Source organism: Anas platyrhynchos, chromosome 9, assembly GCF_047663525.1.
Source record: "Anas platyrhynchos isolate ZD024472 breed Pekin duck chromosome 9, IASCAAS_PekinDuck_T2T, whole genome shotgun sequence".
NCBI classification, from domain to species: Eukaryota; Metazoa; Chordata; class Aves; order Anseriformes; family Anatidae; genus Anas; species Anas platyrhynchos.
The window spans coordinates 6,893,774-6,911,439 of NC_092595.1; the positions used below are offsets into that span (position 1 = coordinate 6,893,774).

At 38.4% G+C, this 17,666-nt stretch overlaps 1 protein-coding gene across 5 annotated transcripts in view; it reads right to left on the reverse strand.

The window, feature by feature from the left end:
• Nucleotides 1-17,666, reverse strand: part of TBL1XR1 (TBL1X/Y related 1) — a 109,230-nt gene that overhangs the window by 8,021 nt on the left and 83,543 nt on the right. For all 5 annotated transcript variants that reach the window (XM_027464782.3, XM_072042761.1, XM_072042763.1 and 2 more), the window contains 10 exons: nucleotides 12,089-12,191; nucleotides 9,250-9,395; nucleotides 7,587-7,806; nucleotides 5,588-5,720; nucleotides 5,244-5,385; nucleotides 4,882-4,945; nucleotides 4,683-4,780; nucleotides 2,837-2,897; nucleotides 1,557-1,678; nucleotides 988-1,062 (listed from right to left, as the gene is read on the reverse strand). In XM_027464782.3, the coding sequence (XP_027320583.1) occupies nucleotides 988-1,062; nucleotides 1,557-1,678; nucleotides 2,837-2,897; nucleotides 4,683-4,780; nucleotides 4,882-4,945; nucleotides 5,244-5,385; nucleotides 5,588-5,720; nucleotides 7,587-7,806; nucleotides 9,250-9,395; nucleotides 12,089-12,146 (1,119 nt within the window). In that variant the 5' untranslated portion in view covers nucleotides 12,147-12,191. The remainder of the gene's footprint in view (nucleotides 1-987; nucleotides 1,063-1,556; nucleotides 1,679-2,836; nucleotides 2,898-4,682; nucleotides 4,781-4,881; nucleotides 4,946-5,243; nucleotides 5,386-5,587; nucleotides 5,721-7,586; nucleotides 7,807-9,249; nucleotides 9,396-12,088; nucleotides 12,192-17,666) is intronic.

Consider the following 17,666-nt stretch of genomic DNA (forward strand, 5'->3'; position numbering starts at 1 on the left):
CTCAAAACATTTGCTATGACTACTGGGTTTCTAGAGTAATTATTAGAAGTATTAGAAGTATTTCAGCTCCCTCCACTCTTTGATGGGGTTACTAAGTAATAAAGGTATTGTCTATCAAAACCAGTCTGCATGTGCTAACTACAAGCCACTTGAAAAATACAGGGATAATAATAGACGCTAAAATGAGAAGAGCAGTTTGCGTATATTCATGTCTGAGTTGACAAAATATCCCAGTCTTATTTTTAAATGAACTCCTTGCTACACAGATTGAGTAAAATAAAGGGACAGTAAAGAAAAATGCTGTTTTTGTACAAAGCAGTAGATGCATACTGCAAAAACCATCATGGCATTTTCTTGGCTTATAACGATTTGCACTGGCAAGTGTTTGTTCATTACTTTGCACAGAGGAGGACTTAGGACTCCAACTCCTCTAAGCTAGCCTTCAACAAACACAGTAACTTAATTTAATTAAGATTTACATGTTAATTATTTTGGGGAAAACTTGTTGTGGCAATTAAAACTGTAGAATGACTGGCTGAATCGGAAAAACAAGGGAGTACACACAGACTTAAAAGAAACAATGCGCTACAGCTTTTGACTAGAAAGAAAGGGAAAACAGAAGTAAACTAGGAAAGGACCTAGTCACCCATTTCTGTGTGTGTTACACATTAGATGCATTCCAACTATTCCTGTTAACCAAAAGCAACCAACAAGTGTGACAGCTTAATGATTAACGACCTAATTTTGTAAACAGCTAAAAGCACCTAATAAATCACCCTTCAAGTCTCAGGGTGGCAGCTTGTAACAAGTTCTCTGGACCAAAGCTTGGCTCTGATTAACAAAGATTTGTTGGGATTGCCTGTTCTTGTTATATTAAAAAAGGATAAATATTAGATGATATGGAAAGTACAATGATGTCACTGGACTGCCCAAGCTAATGTGCATGTTGCAGGACCCTAAAACAGCCGTTACCAAAACTCCCATTACCTTTAGAGTCATATCATCAGAACAGGATGCCAGAAGATTACCAGTTGGATCCCATTTGATTGCGTTTACTTCATTCTAAAATTGAACAGTGAGAATAAGTTGAAGTCTTCACTTCCATTACAAATGACAACACACAAAAGACAAAGTTGGGCAGCAGTTGTATTTGCATAATACAACTTATTACTAGTATTTTAGTAGTTAATTTTCATTCCTAGCCTACCCTTCAAGAATATCTTTTTGCTGCCTGTTCACCACATTTTCCCTTACATACTCTTACACAACATGCACGATACATAGTAAAGCCTAAAGTTAATGTGTTTCTTCTTCAAAAGCTCACCTTTAGTATGCAATCCTAGTAAGAGGCTGCACATAGGACTAAGTATTGTTCTAATGACACTTCACCATATGATGTTAGCTACAGTTACCCACAGATATATCCATCACTTGTTGCCAAAGACCAGCCATTATGCAAGTGCTGTATACTTGCAAAATATTGACACTCCCCCCCTCCCACCAACCTCTAATTAATAAAAATACCATGCAGTAATCTGCCATTTTCCAGTACTTACTGTGTGACCCTGGAAGGTTTTGATGGGCCTATCTTGTCCTAGTTTACAGACATGAATACACATGTCTGTACTGCAAGAAGCAAATGTGTTGTTGCTCTGCCAATCAACATCTAATGCTGGTGCTAAAAGAACAAGATATGTAAAACTATGACATGTATTCTGCAGAAATTTGCTTTACAAATTCAGCATGCACTACTACAAATGTCAACAGGAAGCAACTACTGATTGCATAGAAGTTCTTAAAGACAGTCAAACACTCAGAACAATGTGAAATGCAGCCAAAACCAATCTTCCAAAGAAAAATGAGACAAAATTTGATAGTCACTAAAACTATTTATCTGAAACGAAACTCTCATGTAGAAGACAACAGCAAGACAATAAGCGATAGTTATCTACAAATAAATCTCCAGAGTCCACATCAGAAACAGGTTCCCTCAGCTTAGCACAGTCATACATGAGCTCATCTGCACCAACAGTGCATGCTTGTGCTCACAGATGGCAGACAATGAAAGGTGGTATGAGTTTTTTAACTTCAACATATTTAGGTGTTTTAACAGGAGGCTTAATTATAGTCCACATATACCACTTGGCCAGGCTGCGATATTTACAACAGATACACTCCAAACAATTCTGTGTGCTACCAAGAACTGATTTTCTTGATTGTTGTCATGCCACCAAAAACACGGGACAAGTAGAATAAAAAGTAGAAACAAGACACATTTCTTAAAAGCCTTTCAATAACTTGTTTGTTGTTCGCTCTATTTTCCAGCTGATTCCGGCAGGCTTGCACAGCATGCAGCCCACAGAGCAATTTGTCTGACCTCCCCGAATGGCAGCGCTCTCATCCCAGCTGGCCGGTGAACAGCCTTTAGCTGGTTTGTGTCCAAACAAATTGGGGATGGCACAGCAGGAAGTAAAGAACAATGGGATGTGGAGATGGGATTACTGTAGCAGGAAGGTGATGAATAGAGTCCTTGGCTGATAAACATAAATCCTCTGAGGCCCAACCAATTGATATCTGCCCCTGTAGTGCAGCAAGTTGCTAAAACCTGGACTGTCTCTTATGATTTCCATGTAACTGCAGTAAAATTATGAGTTATAAAGTTCTAAAACTAGATGAGACTACAAATAAGAGAGTCAGTATCCAAAGGCTGCCTGTAAGACTTTAAAATGGAGTACATAAGCTCCATAAATTTCAGGTACTTTATTTTTTAAATAAATACCTTTTTTCCCCCCCCCCCCCCAGATGACAAACCTGAATAAGCAAAATCTATACTTACCAGAATGAAATGGAAACTGCTGCTTGGCTTCACCAGTGTGGGCATCCCAAATAATTGTGGTCTGTATTAAACAGATAAATTAACAATAAACAAAGTTGTACAACTTGCTAATTTTCCACAACTTCCACCATTCACACGTATCAAATTACCCAGCCTACTCCCCACTGCCCTCACCTACACAATTAAATGTTTCTAGTGTTTTATCCACTACTGAAGGAAATAGTGGTAGATCTATGGACAACAGAAGAGAACCTTAACACCTAAACAGGTGTTTTATCATAACATCTTAGGGTCTACAGGGAAGAAGGGGTTTGTGTTTTTTTGTTTTGTTTTTTAAATAAATATCTCTCTTCAGTTCTACTTATATTCTTCTAATCCACTCCACACAGTTAATTTAATTTCAGATACTTGCATATTCAAATTGTCATTTCAAATCTTTGTTTGTCCCTATGGAGCTCTTTATACAAACACAGCCTCATAAACCAAATCTTTCAGATTCTTTCAGATTTTGCGGTGTAATTTTGTTCTTGTTCTGAGTCCTTCTCTGCCAATACTCCTGCTATCTTTCTGATAAAAGAAAACTTTGTAGTATAATTGGTATTTCATAATCAATATATTACATACCAATATTCCTGATCTACCTTATCAATGAAAATTTTTGATCAATGAAAATTTTGAGACTGAAGTCAGCAGAAGCATGAACTGACCACAAGTTATTTATGAAAAAGAAACATAAGGTTGAGCCAATCTTTCTGCTAACGCAGAGTATTTTTCAAAGCAACATCTCAGCTGCTTTGTCCAATGAGTCTTATTGACTGAAACAATGAGGCTTTTATCTCCTCCAGCATATTTTTCTGCAAATTAAAGCTGAAGCCCCACAAAGGTAGAGGTTTACATCTTTTACATCCCCACAAAAATGTAAAAACTGGCATGAGCCATCAGAGCTGTCAAAAGAAGAAACCCATCCTTTCCATGCTTTGAAACATTTACTTTTTTCATTCCTTTGTGCCAGCACAAGCATTTATAAAGCTGGGCACTAAGGCAAACCAGTTAAGTCAATGTGGGGAAAAACAGCCATATAAAGAGAGGAAAATATATGAGAGTCTGTTACTACTTTAAAGGGTACTGCCAGTTTCAAGTATTGCAGAACTGTGGTCTTACTTCTGCACCCTGAATCGGTTATAAACAGGAAAAACTAAACAACTTTTATTATTCTTTGACCTCATCTTAGGTCTGTTCTTCATCATTATTGTATCCTTCCTACCATTTATAAAATCTCTCACACTAACTGCAGCTTTGAACTTAAAGACCTTGTGAGTCTTTAAGTTTGTTTAGAGGCATGAAATAAAATCATAGTTAAACAATGGGCTTCATGGCATTATGCTACGAGCACCTCCCAATCAAATATATTGACTTTTCTTATGTTCCAGCTCTAACCTTTTTAATCACTTTCAAGCTTGAATGATAACCAAATCAGCCTGAATCTATTCCTCTACTACGATTTTTTTCTGAGGCTTTGCATCAAATGCTTCACTAAATTGTACCTGATTTGGTTTTCCAAAGGTTTAATGTTACTACGTTCAATGCACTTACTTTGCAGCTTACACTAACCTAATTGGGAAGAGACCCAGGTACATTAAAATCTAATGAATTAAAGTATTTCAATAAACTATTATAAAACACAGTGAAACATAGCTAGCATAACAACTTCTTTGTAAGTACATATTTACGTCCCATGCCTTTAGTTTAGATTTAGTTATTTACTTTCTACAGCTTTGTTATTATGTTTACAATTAGATTATAACGGTGAAGTAAAGAATTTTAATTTTACCAAAGATTATCTCACCTTGTCCACTCCTGCACTTAAAATGAAGTTTCCTTTCTTGTTCCATTTTAACGCAAATATAGGACCTTTATGTTGCCCTAAGGTGCTGGCAAGATTACCTGAAAATTTATATTGATATGAATACATTAAAAAAATAAAAAGCTATGTTGTGAACCACAATAAAGGAAAAATACTGGAAATTAAGAAGTATTTCACATACCATCTTTAGTCCATATCCTTGCAAAGCCATCGTAAGAACCAGTTGCTAGAAGTGTACCTTCACTCTGCCAGCAAAAAGGTTATTTTGATTTAATTTTACTGTATAATTCAAAGTTAAGGAGCACAAAGCAAATTTCAGGTAGAAGACATCTGCATAAGACTGATGATATTTATTCCACAGACTACAACTATTAAAAAGAAGTCCCCAAAGTACAACACAAGCAATTACAATGCAATTCAAAGTGAGATATACTTTGTGTGCAGCTACAGATGACGCATAGTTGCTGTCACTTAAAATTTGACTATGCAAAACTGTAGGTACAATTTTCTTGCAGTACTTTGAGCACTGTTGTTTTGACTTACGTTCCAGTCCAGTGATGTCACGTCTTTGTTGCTGGGTACATCCTGCCCTCCTTCTCGTATACAGTGTCGAAGTACCAGCTGCGTAGAGCCACTTGTGCTGTTTTCACTGAGGTTCCATATCCGTGCTGTTGAATCTCCGGATCTACAAAACAGTTATGAGGATTATTACCCTTCTCTGTGATTTGTTTCAATTAAAAAGGTCTTCCTTTCAAACCAGTGAACGTTGTGGCATTTGATCTAGAGGGCATTGAGGCTGGAATTCTTTTAACTTGTTACTATACCCATACAAAAGTACATCAATGAACATCAATATTATGTATATCCATAGCTAATGCAGCACATACCCTGAGGCCAAAAGGTCACTAATGGGATTCCAGGCACAGATGAATACTTCAGATTCATGGCCACGCAGTACCACTGCTTTGTTGGGAGGGATTTCAACATCTCCATCTACTTCCATCATATCTGTGTGATTATCTGCATTATGGGAAACAACAGTAGAGAGAGGTAGATTTGAATATTTTGGGATAATACAGTTTAATTACTGTATGATTAGGATTCTTCTGGACTAAGTACAATTAATTCACAGTGTATATGGACCAAAGCTGACAAAGCTGCTACATTCCTTTAAAAAAAAAATCGCAATCTGTTTATAGTACTTCATAAATTGGAACTTGGAAAAATAAAGTGAGAAACCTGTCTTCTAAACCTCAGCATCCAAATGGACTTTTTTATGAAACTTCAAAATTTGATGCCAAAAATAACTTTATGTTAAAATATAAATGCCGATTTTAAAAGTACTCACAGTTTTTCAGGAACTATCTTGCTTAGTACAATATGCTGCTAGTTAATCTCGTACTTCAAAAATACGTTTATGGCACATTAGTTTACAAAAATCAAATTCAGAAATCATTAGAGAATTCAAACAGGTTTTAAAGCAACACTTCTGACACTTCACTTCTAAAATGGCTTTGATTAAATATAGTAACATTTGGTGATATGGCAAACTGCTAACAGAGCTGCTTAAACTGCATTGGCAATTACTGCAAAATTGAGGCAATACATAGCTTTTTGTGTGGAAGGGATGTTGAATCCATTTTGTTTTGTAAAATGTACTGGGGGTAATTCAACTGACAAAACAGTTTTCTTGCCAGCTATCATCAATCATTTTCTATTATTAAAAATATTTTCACACTGAGGATAAATGCAAAATATAAAAAAGGCTAAACAGTTCACCTGCTCCGTATTTACTCACTGTGATTAAATAAACTATTTCACATTTATTGCTTAATTTAACATTAAGGGTTTCTGTCACTGTTTGTATGTGTGAGAAAACAGAAAAAGCTATTAGAACATGAGCATTTTTAAGACACAGTACCATATAAAACCCTGTCTCAATTAAAGAGAATCAATGCTAGTATAATTCAAGGTTCCAGCCAGTAGGGGTTGCTGGTATATCACATTTAACAGGAGCTGAGATCTCAAGTTTTAAGCTTACTCATTCCAGTTCACAATTTGTAAGTTATTGTATTTTTAAGTTATGCTCCTTTGACCACTGATGACAAATAAAACTCACTTGTTTCACCCGTCACAATTAAAACCATGCAGTGTAATGCTGCATAGCGAATCACGAAAACTGATACTGCTAAAATAAGACAAAGGACACAGGATTTGTCTAGGCAACCACAATCTTCTCAGCATGACAAGGAAGTCTGTCCAACAGAGAATTAGTTATAGATCTCTGATTCAGTTGGTTAGCAGAACCTGGCAGAAGTAGTGCTTGCTGGAGCACGACAAGCAGTACTGTGTTTTAGCCAGCTAAGGGCAAGCAGGCTCTTCTCCTTGCTCCTTGTACAGGGCTCAGGGCTGGGGAGGTGTAATATTTAAAGAATTGTCTCCGACATTTTCTCTTCAGTTTAAGAGCTCCCAGGGCATTGTGGAAAATCTTCAAATGACAGGGAAGTAGCAGTACTGAAAGTGAGAGACTGGTCAATGGTACATTGTAAACTAATGAATTCAGAAGTTCACACCTCCTCCTACAACTCCGAACATCAAAGCAGGGACAGTCAAAGGTGAGACACTATTAAAGTATCACTTGCAAAGAAAGTATTCTTTGCAAGTTGAAGGGTTACTAGTACCTATACACATTTATCACATTCTCTGCTAGCTAGTACTAAGGCACGTGAAAAAGTTGTATGAAAAAAGAGAAGGAAACGATGTATTATAGAATCACAGAATGGTTTGGGTTGGGAGGGACCTTAAAGATCATCTAATTCCAACTCCCTGCCATGGAGGGTTGTGAGGGAGGGTTTAGTTAGGCCAAGTTAATTTGTCTCAACTTACTTGCTATAGTATGTGCTCCGTTCTCTTCCCCATTTGCAGTATTTTCACCATTTTTTGCTGATCCCTGTTGGTTAGTTGCAGCTGCGGCTGCAGCAGCTGCTGCCTGCTGTTGTGCAAGTTTATCTCTGTAGGCCTGTTGTCTTGTCTGTACCACATCAGGCATCACTGCATCTATCAGTGAGAGAGACTCTATCGGCCTACCATCAAACAAGGTACCATCCTAAATCACAGCAGAGGGAGAGAAGGAAAAAAAGACAACATCAAATATGAATTAGCATAACTGGCAAAAACTCTAATATAAACAAAATACAGTAAGAAGGCAACAGTTTACAAATGGTGCTGGAAGTGATTTCTCATCATTTCTGTGGTTAGAATTGGAATTTTACTCTAAAATGAAGTGGCCACCATAAATATGCAAAAAAGCCACTGCAGGCCTCTGGCAGAGGTTCTGGAATTGAAATTTATATGCTTCAGGTTTGCTAAGTTGTCTGCTAAAGCAAAAAATTCTGTAAGCTATCTATGAATATGATTTCAAACATGAGTGGTTGTAACAAAGTCTAATGGTTTGTTTGAAGAGCAGCAAACATTGCAAGTCAGGTCACTGGCTTGTGAAGTTATTCTATCTTATTAGACTAATACTTTCCATAAACATATTATCTGGAGAGTTCACTACTTTTCTTCCTTTTTTTAAACAGTGTTGGCATGCTTTCAAACAACAAAGAAGAATTTTATCCTGAAATGGACAAGACCCAGTTAAAAATACCCTTATACATACGCTAGGGCTTTGCAAGGATCTATTTTTAGGACCTAGAAGGATTCCTTGTGATAAATATAGGGTCTCCTTCTTTTATTCTGATCACTTGGTTTATTTTTCTGAGGCTTCCTAAGGGAAAGGATTTGCCTCATTGGGACTATGAAAACAACACATAAACAAAAGACATAAGGGAGACTGGAAAGATAGCAGAATTAGTGGAAAAATTGTTTCCTTCTGTAATAGAACTGGCACGCACAAAAGCTGCTAACCTTCCAGGCATAAATAAGAATGGAAATTGAGGGTGAGAATCTGCAGTCTCCAGCAGGGAGATACCTCGCTTTCTGTGCTGATGGAATAACCATTTAAACATCAAGTTCAATAGATCCTATTCAAAGATGAATTAGCCAGCAGAGGCAAAAAGCAAACTGGCATACTTCATCCTTTCTGCCACAGACTGAAACCATTTCTCTATTTGGAAATCTTGCCTTTGGGCTCTCATTATCTCATTATAACAAGTCACCCAAGCGAGAGCTGCGGAGTGCTCTCCTCCCTCCCTAGCGAAAGTCTACGAAAACACAAAGTAAGAGGTTACTCGTCTCAATTATTACTTTATTGCACTTTTCTGGATTTACTGCAACATTATATTAGGGTAAAAACTCTACAGACAACGGACCTTTAAGCAATGAGCCAGAACACCATGCCTGGTGTTGTGTGGCTGCACAGGGCAGAACCCCTACCCAGTTATGTCACTCCATTCTGGTTCCACCACTGGAGTCATGGTGAACACCAGCAGTGAGGAATCTGAAGTAAAAGTAAATAAATAGGATACAAGAAAGTTAAGAAAAAATACTAGCATTGAAACTTACTGCAAGCAAGGACATAATGCTCCTGTAGGCAAAGCCTGCTTACCTCATTAATACTGACTTCTGCCTCTACATACTGCAGACCTTTCTGGATGATGGAAATCAAAGCAGCTGGTGGCACCAGAGCACCGTTTATATTGGACTGGCTGATATGGCTCTCTATACCAAAGGTAAATGCTGAATGGGAAAACCCTAAAGACAAGGCAAAAACACCAGAATTGATTTATAGATGGACAATGCTACGCACCAAAGAACAGTAAGATCTTCTGTTTACAAATCTAAGCAAGTTTTACAAAGTTATAGCACGCTTACAAAATATGAAAAGCTCATCATAACACTTCTGTTTCCCTCTTAATGCTTCTAATTTAAATGTATAAAAAATACAAAAACTAAGTTTGTATATAAGCACAGCAATTATTAATTTTACCACTGGCAAAACATTTATGCGTAAGTATAAAAATATAAAATATAAATAGACAGCTTTATTTAAATAGATGCAGTTGTTATTTTTTTCTCAGTGATTTGTTACCCATGAAAATAAAATGAATCTGTACGTAGAGCAGAATTTAGTTCATGTTACGGTGCTGTCATAACTGTGCATGTTTTAGCACTTAGAACTCCACCAGTACTGTATGCTGATTAAGAAGTGACAAGCACATTATGGTGCAGCACTGGTGGCTGCTTCCTATTTATTTAATTGCCCTGGAAACACAAATTTAACCTAGAGAAAAATAATTGTTTCAGCAAATTAACTTTACTGTCATATAATTTTTTATTTTTTTATTTTTTTTTTATCCTGGCAGATAACTAAGAACCTGCCTACAAACTTTCAAATGAAGATAAAGCAATTTTTAAGTTTGGCTTCTCTGACAAAAGCAATCTGCAAGTGGAACAGGAATGTATAATTGCTTTCTGCAAATTCAGGTGGAACAATGAGTTTCTTCTTTCTTCTGACAGAGACTGAAAAACCCTGCCATCCACCACTATTTTTGGTGCGTCTGTGTCTCAACATGAGAAGTCTATAAGCTGTGGACAGATGTTGCATCAGCCTCCACCAGCTCTGAAGGAGAGGTTTGGGGTGTTAAAGCCACAAAACCTCTTTTGAGCAAAAATAAGACAGCTGCAGGTAAGTACTCAAAGAAAACATGTATGTTTACAAACACATCTACAAGGCATGACTGGTTACTGACGCCTGCATAGAAATATAAGAAAAGACAATTACTTCTAACCCTTAAGAGTTAGTTATCTATGACATTATTTTCCAACACCAAACATCTATCCTGTGCCAGTGCAAAAATAATATGTATATATAATCAAGGTTTAGCCTCTCTCATCATCAAAAAGGTTTCACCTGTCCTCAGGTCAGGGTCACCAGCAATGTGCTAGGATGTGATTTGAAAAACAGATAGAATCTGAGAAGCTAATAATAAACCTGTTAAACTAATCACCTGGAGCAAAGAATTCCACTCATCTGGTAAAACTAGTAAAATGTGTTTGTTTTATTTTACCCCACTATTCCTAAACTTCTTGGATTCTTTTCCTCACAAAACTCTAGTAATCTCAACAGTTACTCAGTAAAAACTCACCAGAACAAACTTGGGTAAAAGGGTTCTTAACATTGAATTTATTTTTATCATACACATGATTTTATGATGCATAACCATCAAACAAGTTTTAAAGAAGTCTGAAGCCACCCATCAACAACAGAAAACTAATAATCAGTAGATGCTGAAAAGTAACATGCACACTGAAGTTGATCCCTTGAACTATTATTACCTTAAGATTTGAGTTTACTTCTGATTTAAAACACAGACTTCTTTTATCTATTGCTAAGACCATATTCCCTCCTGCTAGCTGACAATCCTCATTTGTTCAAAGACTGGAGCACGCCCTGATTTCCAGTCAATTTTGCCTATTCTAAACGTAGACTGCTTTAAGCAATCAATATCATAGCTGTAAGTAAAAGCTAATGTTGTTTCTAGTCTTAGTTTCAAGAGCATCCACCACCACAAAAACCACTGCAGCCATATGGTCACATCTAGAAACTCAAACATGCAACCCAAACTGCTGCGCTTTTGGAATTTTTTAAAATAAGCCAAGGGATCATATCATCACTACAGTATTCTTGCTCATGTTTTGCAGAAACAGTTCAGATAAAAATGACAGGAAAAAAAAATTTGCAAATTTGACAATATTTATCTGTTTTGCTCTTACTCCTAAGAAGCCAGAGACTTTGGCTAGCCTTACACAGAAGGAGAAAACCTTCCAAGAAAGTGTCCTTTGGGAAGGCTTTTCAGAATCCAAGTCATACTTGTAAAAATAAAAAAAATAAAGCTGTTCATCTGTATGTATATTTAAATGATACCAGTAATACAGTCACAGCTGCCATTTTTTTCCCTTGAAATACAGCAACATCTGCCCTTCCACAGTCATAGTCAAGCAAGAAGTTTGGTCATACAACACCAGCTCACAGGAGCACCATCCTGCATACTTCATGACAGAGCAGGAAATAACCGTGTTTTTGGTTGTCATCCTTCCTCCCCTCCGAAGAATATGGTGCGAAGTGTCGTTGTGAACCTGTAGCTAAAAAGGATCACCAGGAAAAAGCATTTCTAGTAATCAAGTGAGTCCTTGGTTGACTGCCATCTGAAATCTCCAAACGACTAAATCTGATTAAGTTACAGAAGGTAACTTGGCAGGAGTTCACTCTCTTGTTGAGAAGAAACACCAAGAAACAGTTCAGACAGAAGCACATGCCTACTGGCAAAATAATTAAATAACTTGGCATTGGCTAAAGTCGGTTGCATATGAAAACCAAATAAATTAAGCATTGTTAGAACAATCAGAATTGAAAAAAAAAAAAAAGGAAAAAAAACACAACTCACCTGACTCTTGTAAGTATCTATATACCAGGAAGTTAACCTCATCACTGCTTATACTCATCTTTATTCCCAGTTAAACCATGAGGTCACGACAAAGGACACAACCCTAAAAATAAAAAGTAGGTCAATTAGACATTTTTTTTTAACAACTAAAACATATTTCTCAACAAATGATATATTTATAAACTAAGTAGCTCCTTGGCAGCACAGACAATGATTTTATTTGATAATGTGAGTAAGTCTACCATAGCCGTTAAAACATCATTTATCTCTCAGCAACATTAAGGTCAGTAAATTAAATACTGAAGGGCCAGATTCCCAAATGACGTAAATTGGTATGAACTGAGAAAGCATTCCTCTTAACACCGATATTAAAAATGCCTCATTTCACAGGTCTTTAAACAAATAATCAAGTGAGTTCCACCTAATCAACAGTATTGCTAGGAAATACATTTTTCAAAATCTGGATTTCTCTATATTGGGTAACAAAGAGCACTTGTTTTCACTTCGGTATCCAGGCAATTTCTCACCTTTACTTCTAATCTGCTTCAATTTTCAGGTCCTCCTGCTCTAGGAAAATTGTGCAACATAGGCTACAACACTATATATGCTCAAAGAAAGCCCATTGTTTCCACTAAAAATTAGAAAATGCCTTGGCCGTATATTTATGCTTTGCAAAAATAATTCTTAAAATTAGAGACAAAGTTTAAGCAGAACCTTTTTAGTAAAATCACTTCTCCACGCTATTAATCAATGCTTTAAGAATATCTATGGATATAAACAGATATACAGGTATATGCGTACACACAAGGATTTTGCTCAATTTTAATTAAAGTAAATATTTAGCAAGAGAAATGATGCATCAGAATATATACACTTTTGATGACAAATTTTGAAAATAAAAAGCATCAAGAGCCTTTAAAACATGAAAATAAGGCCATACTTTTTTTTTTTTCCTTCCTCCTTACTTTAAGCTTCATTTTTGAGAACATTCTCCTGACTTCTGAATGTCTGAAAGTTAAAATCCTGGTATTTCCGTAAAACCAAGCAAACACAGAAAGACGTCAGCTGGCAGAAGAGTATGAAATAAGGTGCACTGCACCTCCTGCCCCTACTGCCTGGCACCTCACGCCAGCCAGCAGGCCCCTGCAAGTGTTTCAGCCAGCCACCACCATCATTTTCTGACTGAAGTCAGAGAAGGTGACTTCCCTACTGTTATTGGACAAAGCTTGACTGGACCTCATTTAAATAAGTAATAATAAAAAGTGTCTAATAAGTTCTTGGTGTTAACTATCAGCTTCATTTGCTGCTGCTGCTCCAAGCGGGAAAGCCGTGAATGCAGCAGTACACAGCAACTAAAGACTGACTTGCATCACAGGGCTGCCAAATAGTAGAAGGCTTCACATATTGCTTCCAGGCATTTTTTTCCCAGCAAGATTCCCCAAGGAAACAGGACAAAATAACCACGCCGCCTCTCAACATCTGACTTTTGAACTTCACCATCCCATTTCAAGTGGATCTGACAGGGGAGAGCTCTCAGGGACGAGGCTCCACAGCCATGGTGGCTGGGAGAGAAGAGGCCCAGCCGAGCTCCCCCACAAACAGAGAGGCTACAGACAATTTGGGCACCAAAGGGGTGCATTTGCCTGAAACCAGGCAGGGCTGCAGGGCACAGGGACACCCCAAAGAGCCAAAGGGGAGCGCAGAACATTGGGGTTGGGAGACAGGGAGCCAGGAACCAGGCTGGAGGCGGCCACGGAAAACCCGGCCTTGTGCCTTCCAACACTCATTGCGAGGCCTGGGCTTGAGGGCTGTGCTAGGGAAGGGAGCAAGATGCTCGGAGTTTCTTAAGGAAATAAACAAAAAGGCAGAGCTATGGAGAATCTTCTCATTTCTATTTAAGGGAAGAAAATAACTGGTTCCAGTAAAACTTTTTGCTAGTGCAGCTCAACTTTTAAAGGTACGCTGGTACTATGCTCACACTACCCCCATGCACAGCCCCTGGTGGTGCCGGGCATACAGCGTATACCTGGCAAATTACTGCACATTTTGGGGAATCGCTTATTGAGCAGTGTGTGAAATGAATGCCATTTTCAGCCATTTCATGCATTAGCAACCAGTTCTTGTTGTCAAGCCTGGTACAAATCATCTTTAAACACTTCTCATTGCAGAAAAGTTCTGCAGAAGCAATATCCTTCAGAAACAAAAAAAAATAAATAAAGGTAATTAAAAGGTAATTAAATTTAAAAAGGCTTGTAAGAAGGCTTTTTATGTGAAACACACAAACAGCATTGTCTGTGACATGAGTCTGTTACTGATTTTTAAAATCTCACGGTGCCATCCAGAAAGATGGATCAAGATGCAAGAAGCAGATACGAGCACTACGTGCTACATAGAAAAGATCCATATTATTAAAATAAAAAGGGCTCCCCCGCTCAAAGCAGAATTGTTGAAATGCCACAAATTTGCTTGTCACATGCTACGTAGCTGGATAACTACAGAAAAAGCTAACATTTCGCTTGTCGTTCAAAAGTCTTATTCACCCTGCCCAAGTCAAATGAGTGTAATTTTTCAAGGCTGGTTCAAAGTGTTTCTAAACAGGCTGCTTGGTAAGGTAAGGACAAGTACTGCCACTCAGCTCCTAGAAACTTGTTTTCCTACCCAGCTATCAAGAGGTGGCAGTGTAACACTGGTTTTGGTACGGTAACAACTCCAAAAATACAGAAATGTGTTAAATAAATACACAGCTTGCCTGATGAGGGCATGAAACTGAAAAGGCTGCAAAAGTTTCCCTTTTTTTTTTTTTAAATCAAGATATTGCTTTATCCATTTTTCCAGAGCTTGTTTATTTGTCCTGCAAAGCCTTTTCCTAGCGCCCTCTCCCCACAAGAGCCATGGCACACCCATGGCACCCAAGGGAGGAATTGTGGAAGGAAGAGCAAAGCCAAAGAGCCTCCTTCCATCCCCAAAGCAAGCTGTCAAACTGAAGAGAGGAGACAGCAGCCACATGACAGGAGGGGACAGGATAACTCTCCCCCTATGACACACGTGAGGCTGATGCCAGGCTGACAGCAGCAGGTCAAGCCAGGCTCCCCCAGCAGCAGGCCCTGTAGCGTGGCCACCTCCAGCCTGAGTTGCCAGTCATGTGGCCATCTGAAGCAGCAGCCATGACCTCTGTTTCGTGTGATGGGGAAGCTACAACACCACTGTTACCAGCCCTGGGGACCAGGCTGCCCCATAGCTTCCCACAGGAGCTCCCCGCGGGGCTTTGGGGAAAGTAAGTGAGCAGGAACGACCTGAGCCCCCATCCAGCCCCAGGTGCAGACGGGACCCACCACAACCACAACGCCAACCAGCCCCGCAGTTTGCTGTTTCTCAGTTTGTTTAGAAGGTGACAGATTTCAGACAAGTGGCATCACATAAATATAAACAGAAACAAAGAGAGAAGACTGTAAATAAGAAAAAGCAGAGGGGTAGAAATAGATTTACCTTTACATATGAATGTACCCATGCATGTACACACATACCCCACGTACTAACAAATATACATCAGTAATGGCACTTTATTTCCCCCAAATCTGCTGTTTCTGTGTGCAATTAACTACTTGTTTGGGGCAATTAATAGCATATTGATATTGCTCTTTATTTTAGATACAACTAAATAACAGAAAAGACAAAAAAAACATCCAAAAGTAAGTAGAAGTGACACAGAATTCCTACCAGTCTTCCATGTCCAGCCTAATTTGCAAAGGGCACACTAGAATTTTTTTTTAAATACTTGTGACCGCATATTCCAAATACATTCAGAAAATTTATCAAGATTCTTGTGGCCCTTTTTTCTGGCCCTAATAAAAATTCCAGGTCTTCCCGAAAACATGCCAAAGGTTTACAGGAAAAGCAAACAGGCAGACACATCCCCACTACTGCTCTGGTTCCAAGAGTGTTTTTAAAGGGAAGTCTCCTGCTTGCCTGACGTTTCTTCTGCTCCTTGGAGCAGCCCCACTGCACGTGAGCTCAAATCCTTGTGGGTAGAACCGAACCCAAGATGTGCACAAGGGCTTGCTGAACACGCCCAAAGCACTTGTGGACTTTCAGGCCCTGGGACCACACCAGGACCAGTTCAGTGCAAACCCACCTGAAACCAGCACACAAATGCTCACCCTGCTCATCTGTTCCTCCTGCATTTCAACACTTGTTTACAGAAACATCACTGAAAACTCACACGCTATTCCAGAAGGCAACAAAATACAAGTTTTTCCAAACCAACTGTGACATTTTTAAATTCCAGCCTAGGGCAGTCTACCCCAACACAGCTCTGTAACAATTCCACATTTTCCTCAAACACTCTTCCTTGGTTTACAGTGAATTCAAATCAAAGGTATCCCAGGACATTCTCAATGTTGCTATAGAAAGTCTCCGAACTGCCAAAATTAATCAGGCACAAAAGATGCCAGCCCCAAAACAAAAAATCAGCTGTCCATACTTAACACTGGCCTCAAAATCTAGTCAAAAACTCAGTGCATCACGCATCAGTATCAAACAGAAACGATGCACTTCTGTGCCTTTGACAAATTGACCCAACTCAATCAAGTGGTGAATCAATGGTTGGAAATCAAGCAAAAAGTCATTCAGAAGCTACTTTTTTCAAAGGAAATCAGGTTTCTTGTCCCAGAGCCTGCACACCAACTCCAACTTAGCTTCCACTTAGCAAAAACATGCCTGTATTTCTGCAATGTGACTACTGTAAGTCAAAAAACAGCCTGCAGCATCTTACACGGGCTTCTCCTCCCCTTGAGGACAATCCTCATGCTTTCATGCTTTGGGTAACGTTTCGGGTAACAAGCAGAATCCATTCTAGTGTGATCAAGCTCCACTATCATGAATGTTGGATCTGCAGACTAGTGGGTACCCAACAGCACAAATCTGACTGTGTTTCTGACAAATTATTATTCTACTATACATGTTTACGCTAGCTTTGTACTCTTATTCCAGGTTCATGCCAAATGCTAGAGAACAGATACCATCTGATATGGCACCTCGCCCAATAGTTGGTTGTTTTTTCTTAAATGAACGTGAGCTGGCAGAGAAAGTTTATACATCAGATTAGCACTTTTTATCTCTTAATCACAGTTTTATAACATATAGTAGATTCACTCCAGTTAGATTTACTCTATCATCACACAACAGCTTAAGGAAAAAACAGTACTGCAGTTTTAGGTGGGCTCTAACACATCCTAATTAGGTAGGATAACAGAGAAGCCTGGCAGGCTGCTGTGAATAATAATTCCCCCAAACATACCAATCATTAATTTGATACCAAATATGATATGTTAAAGGGAACAGCTAATGCTCTGGGCAGCTCTGAAAAATGTTTAATGCTCGGATATAAACAGGCTGCTACATTTATCCATGGAAAACAGAAGCCTGGATACAGACACAATAAAATCTCCTACAACAAAAACATTGTCACTAGTCCCTTTACCTTTTCCCTCTTCCGTAAGAAACCTGACAAACAGTGTGTCAGCATATATATATACACATATACAGGGGTACCTTTTTTTTTTTTTGCTGCTTAAGAATA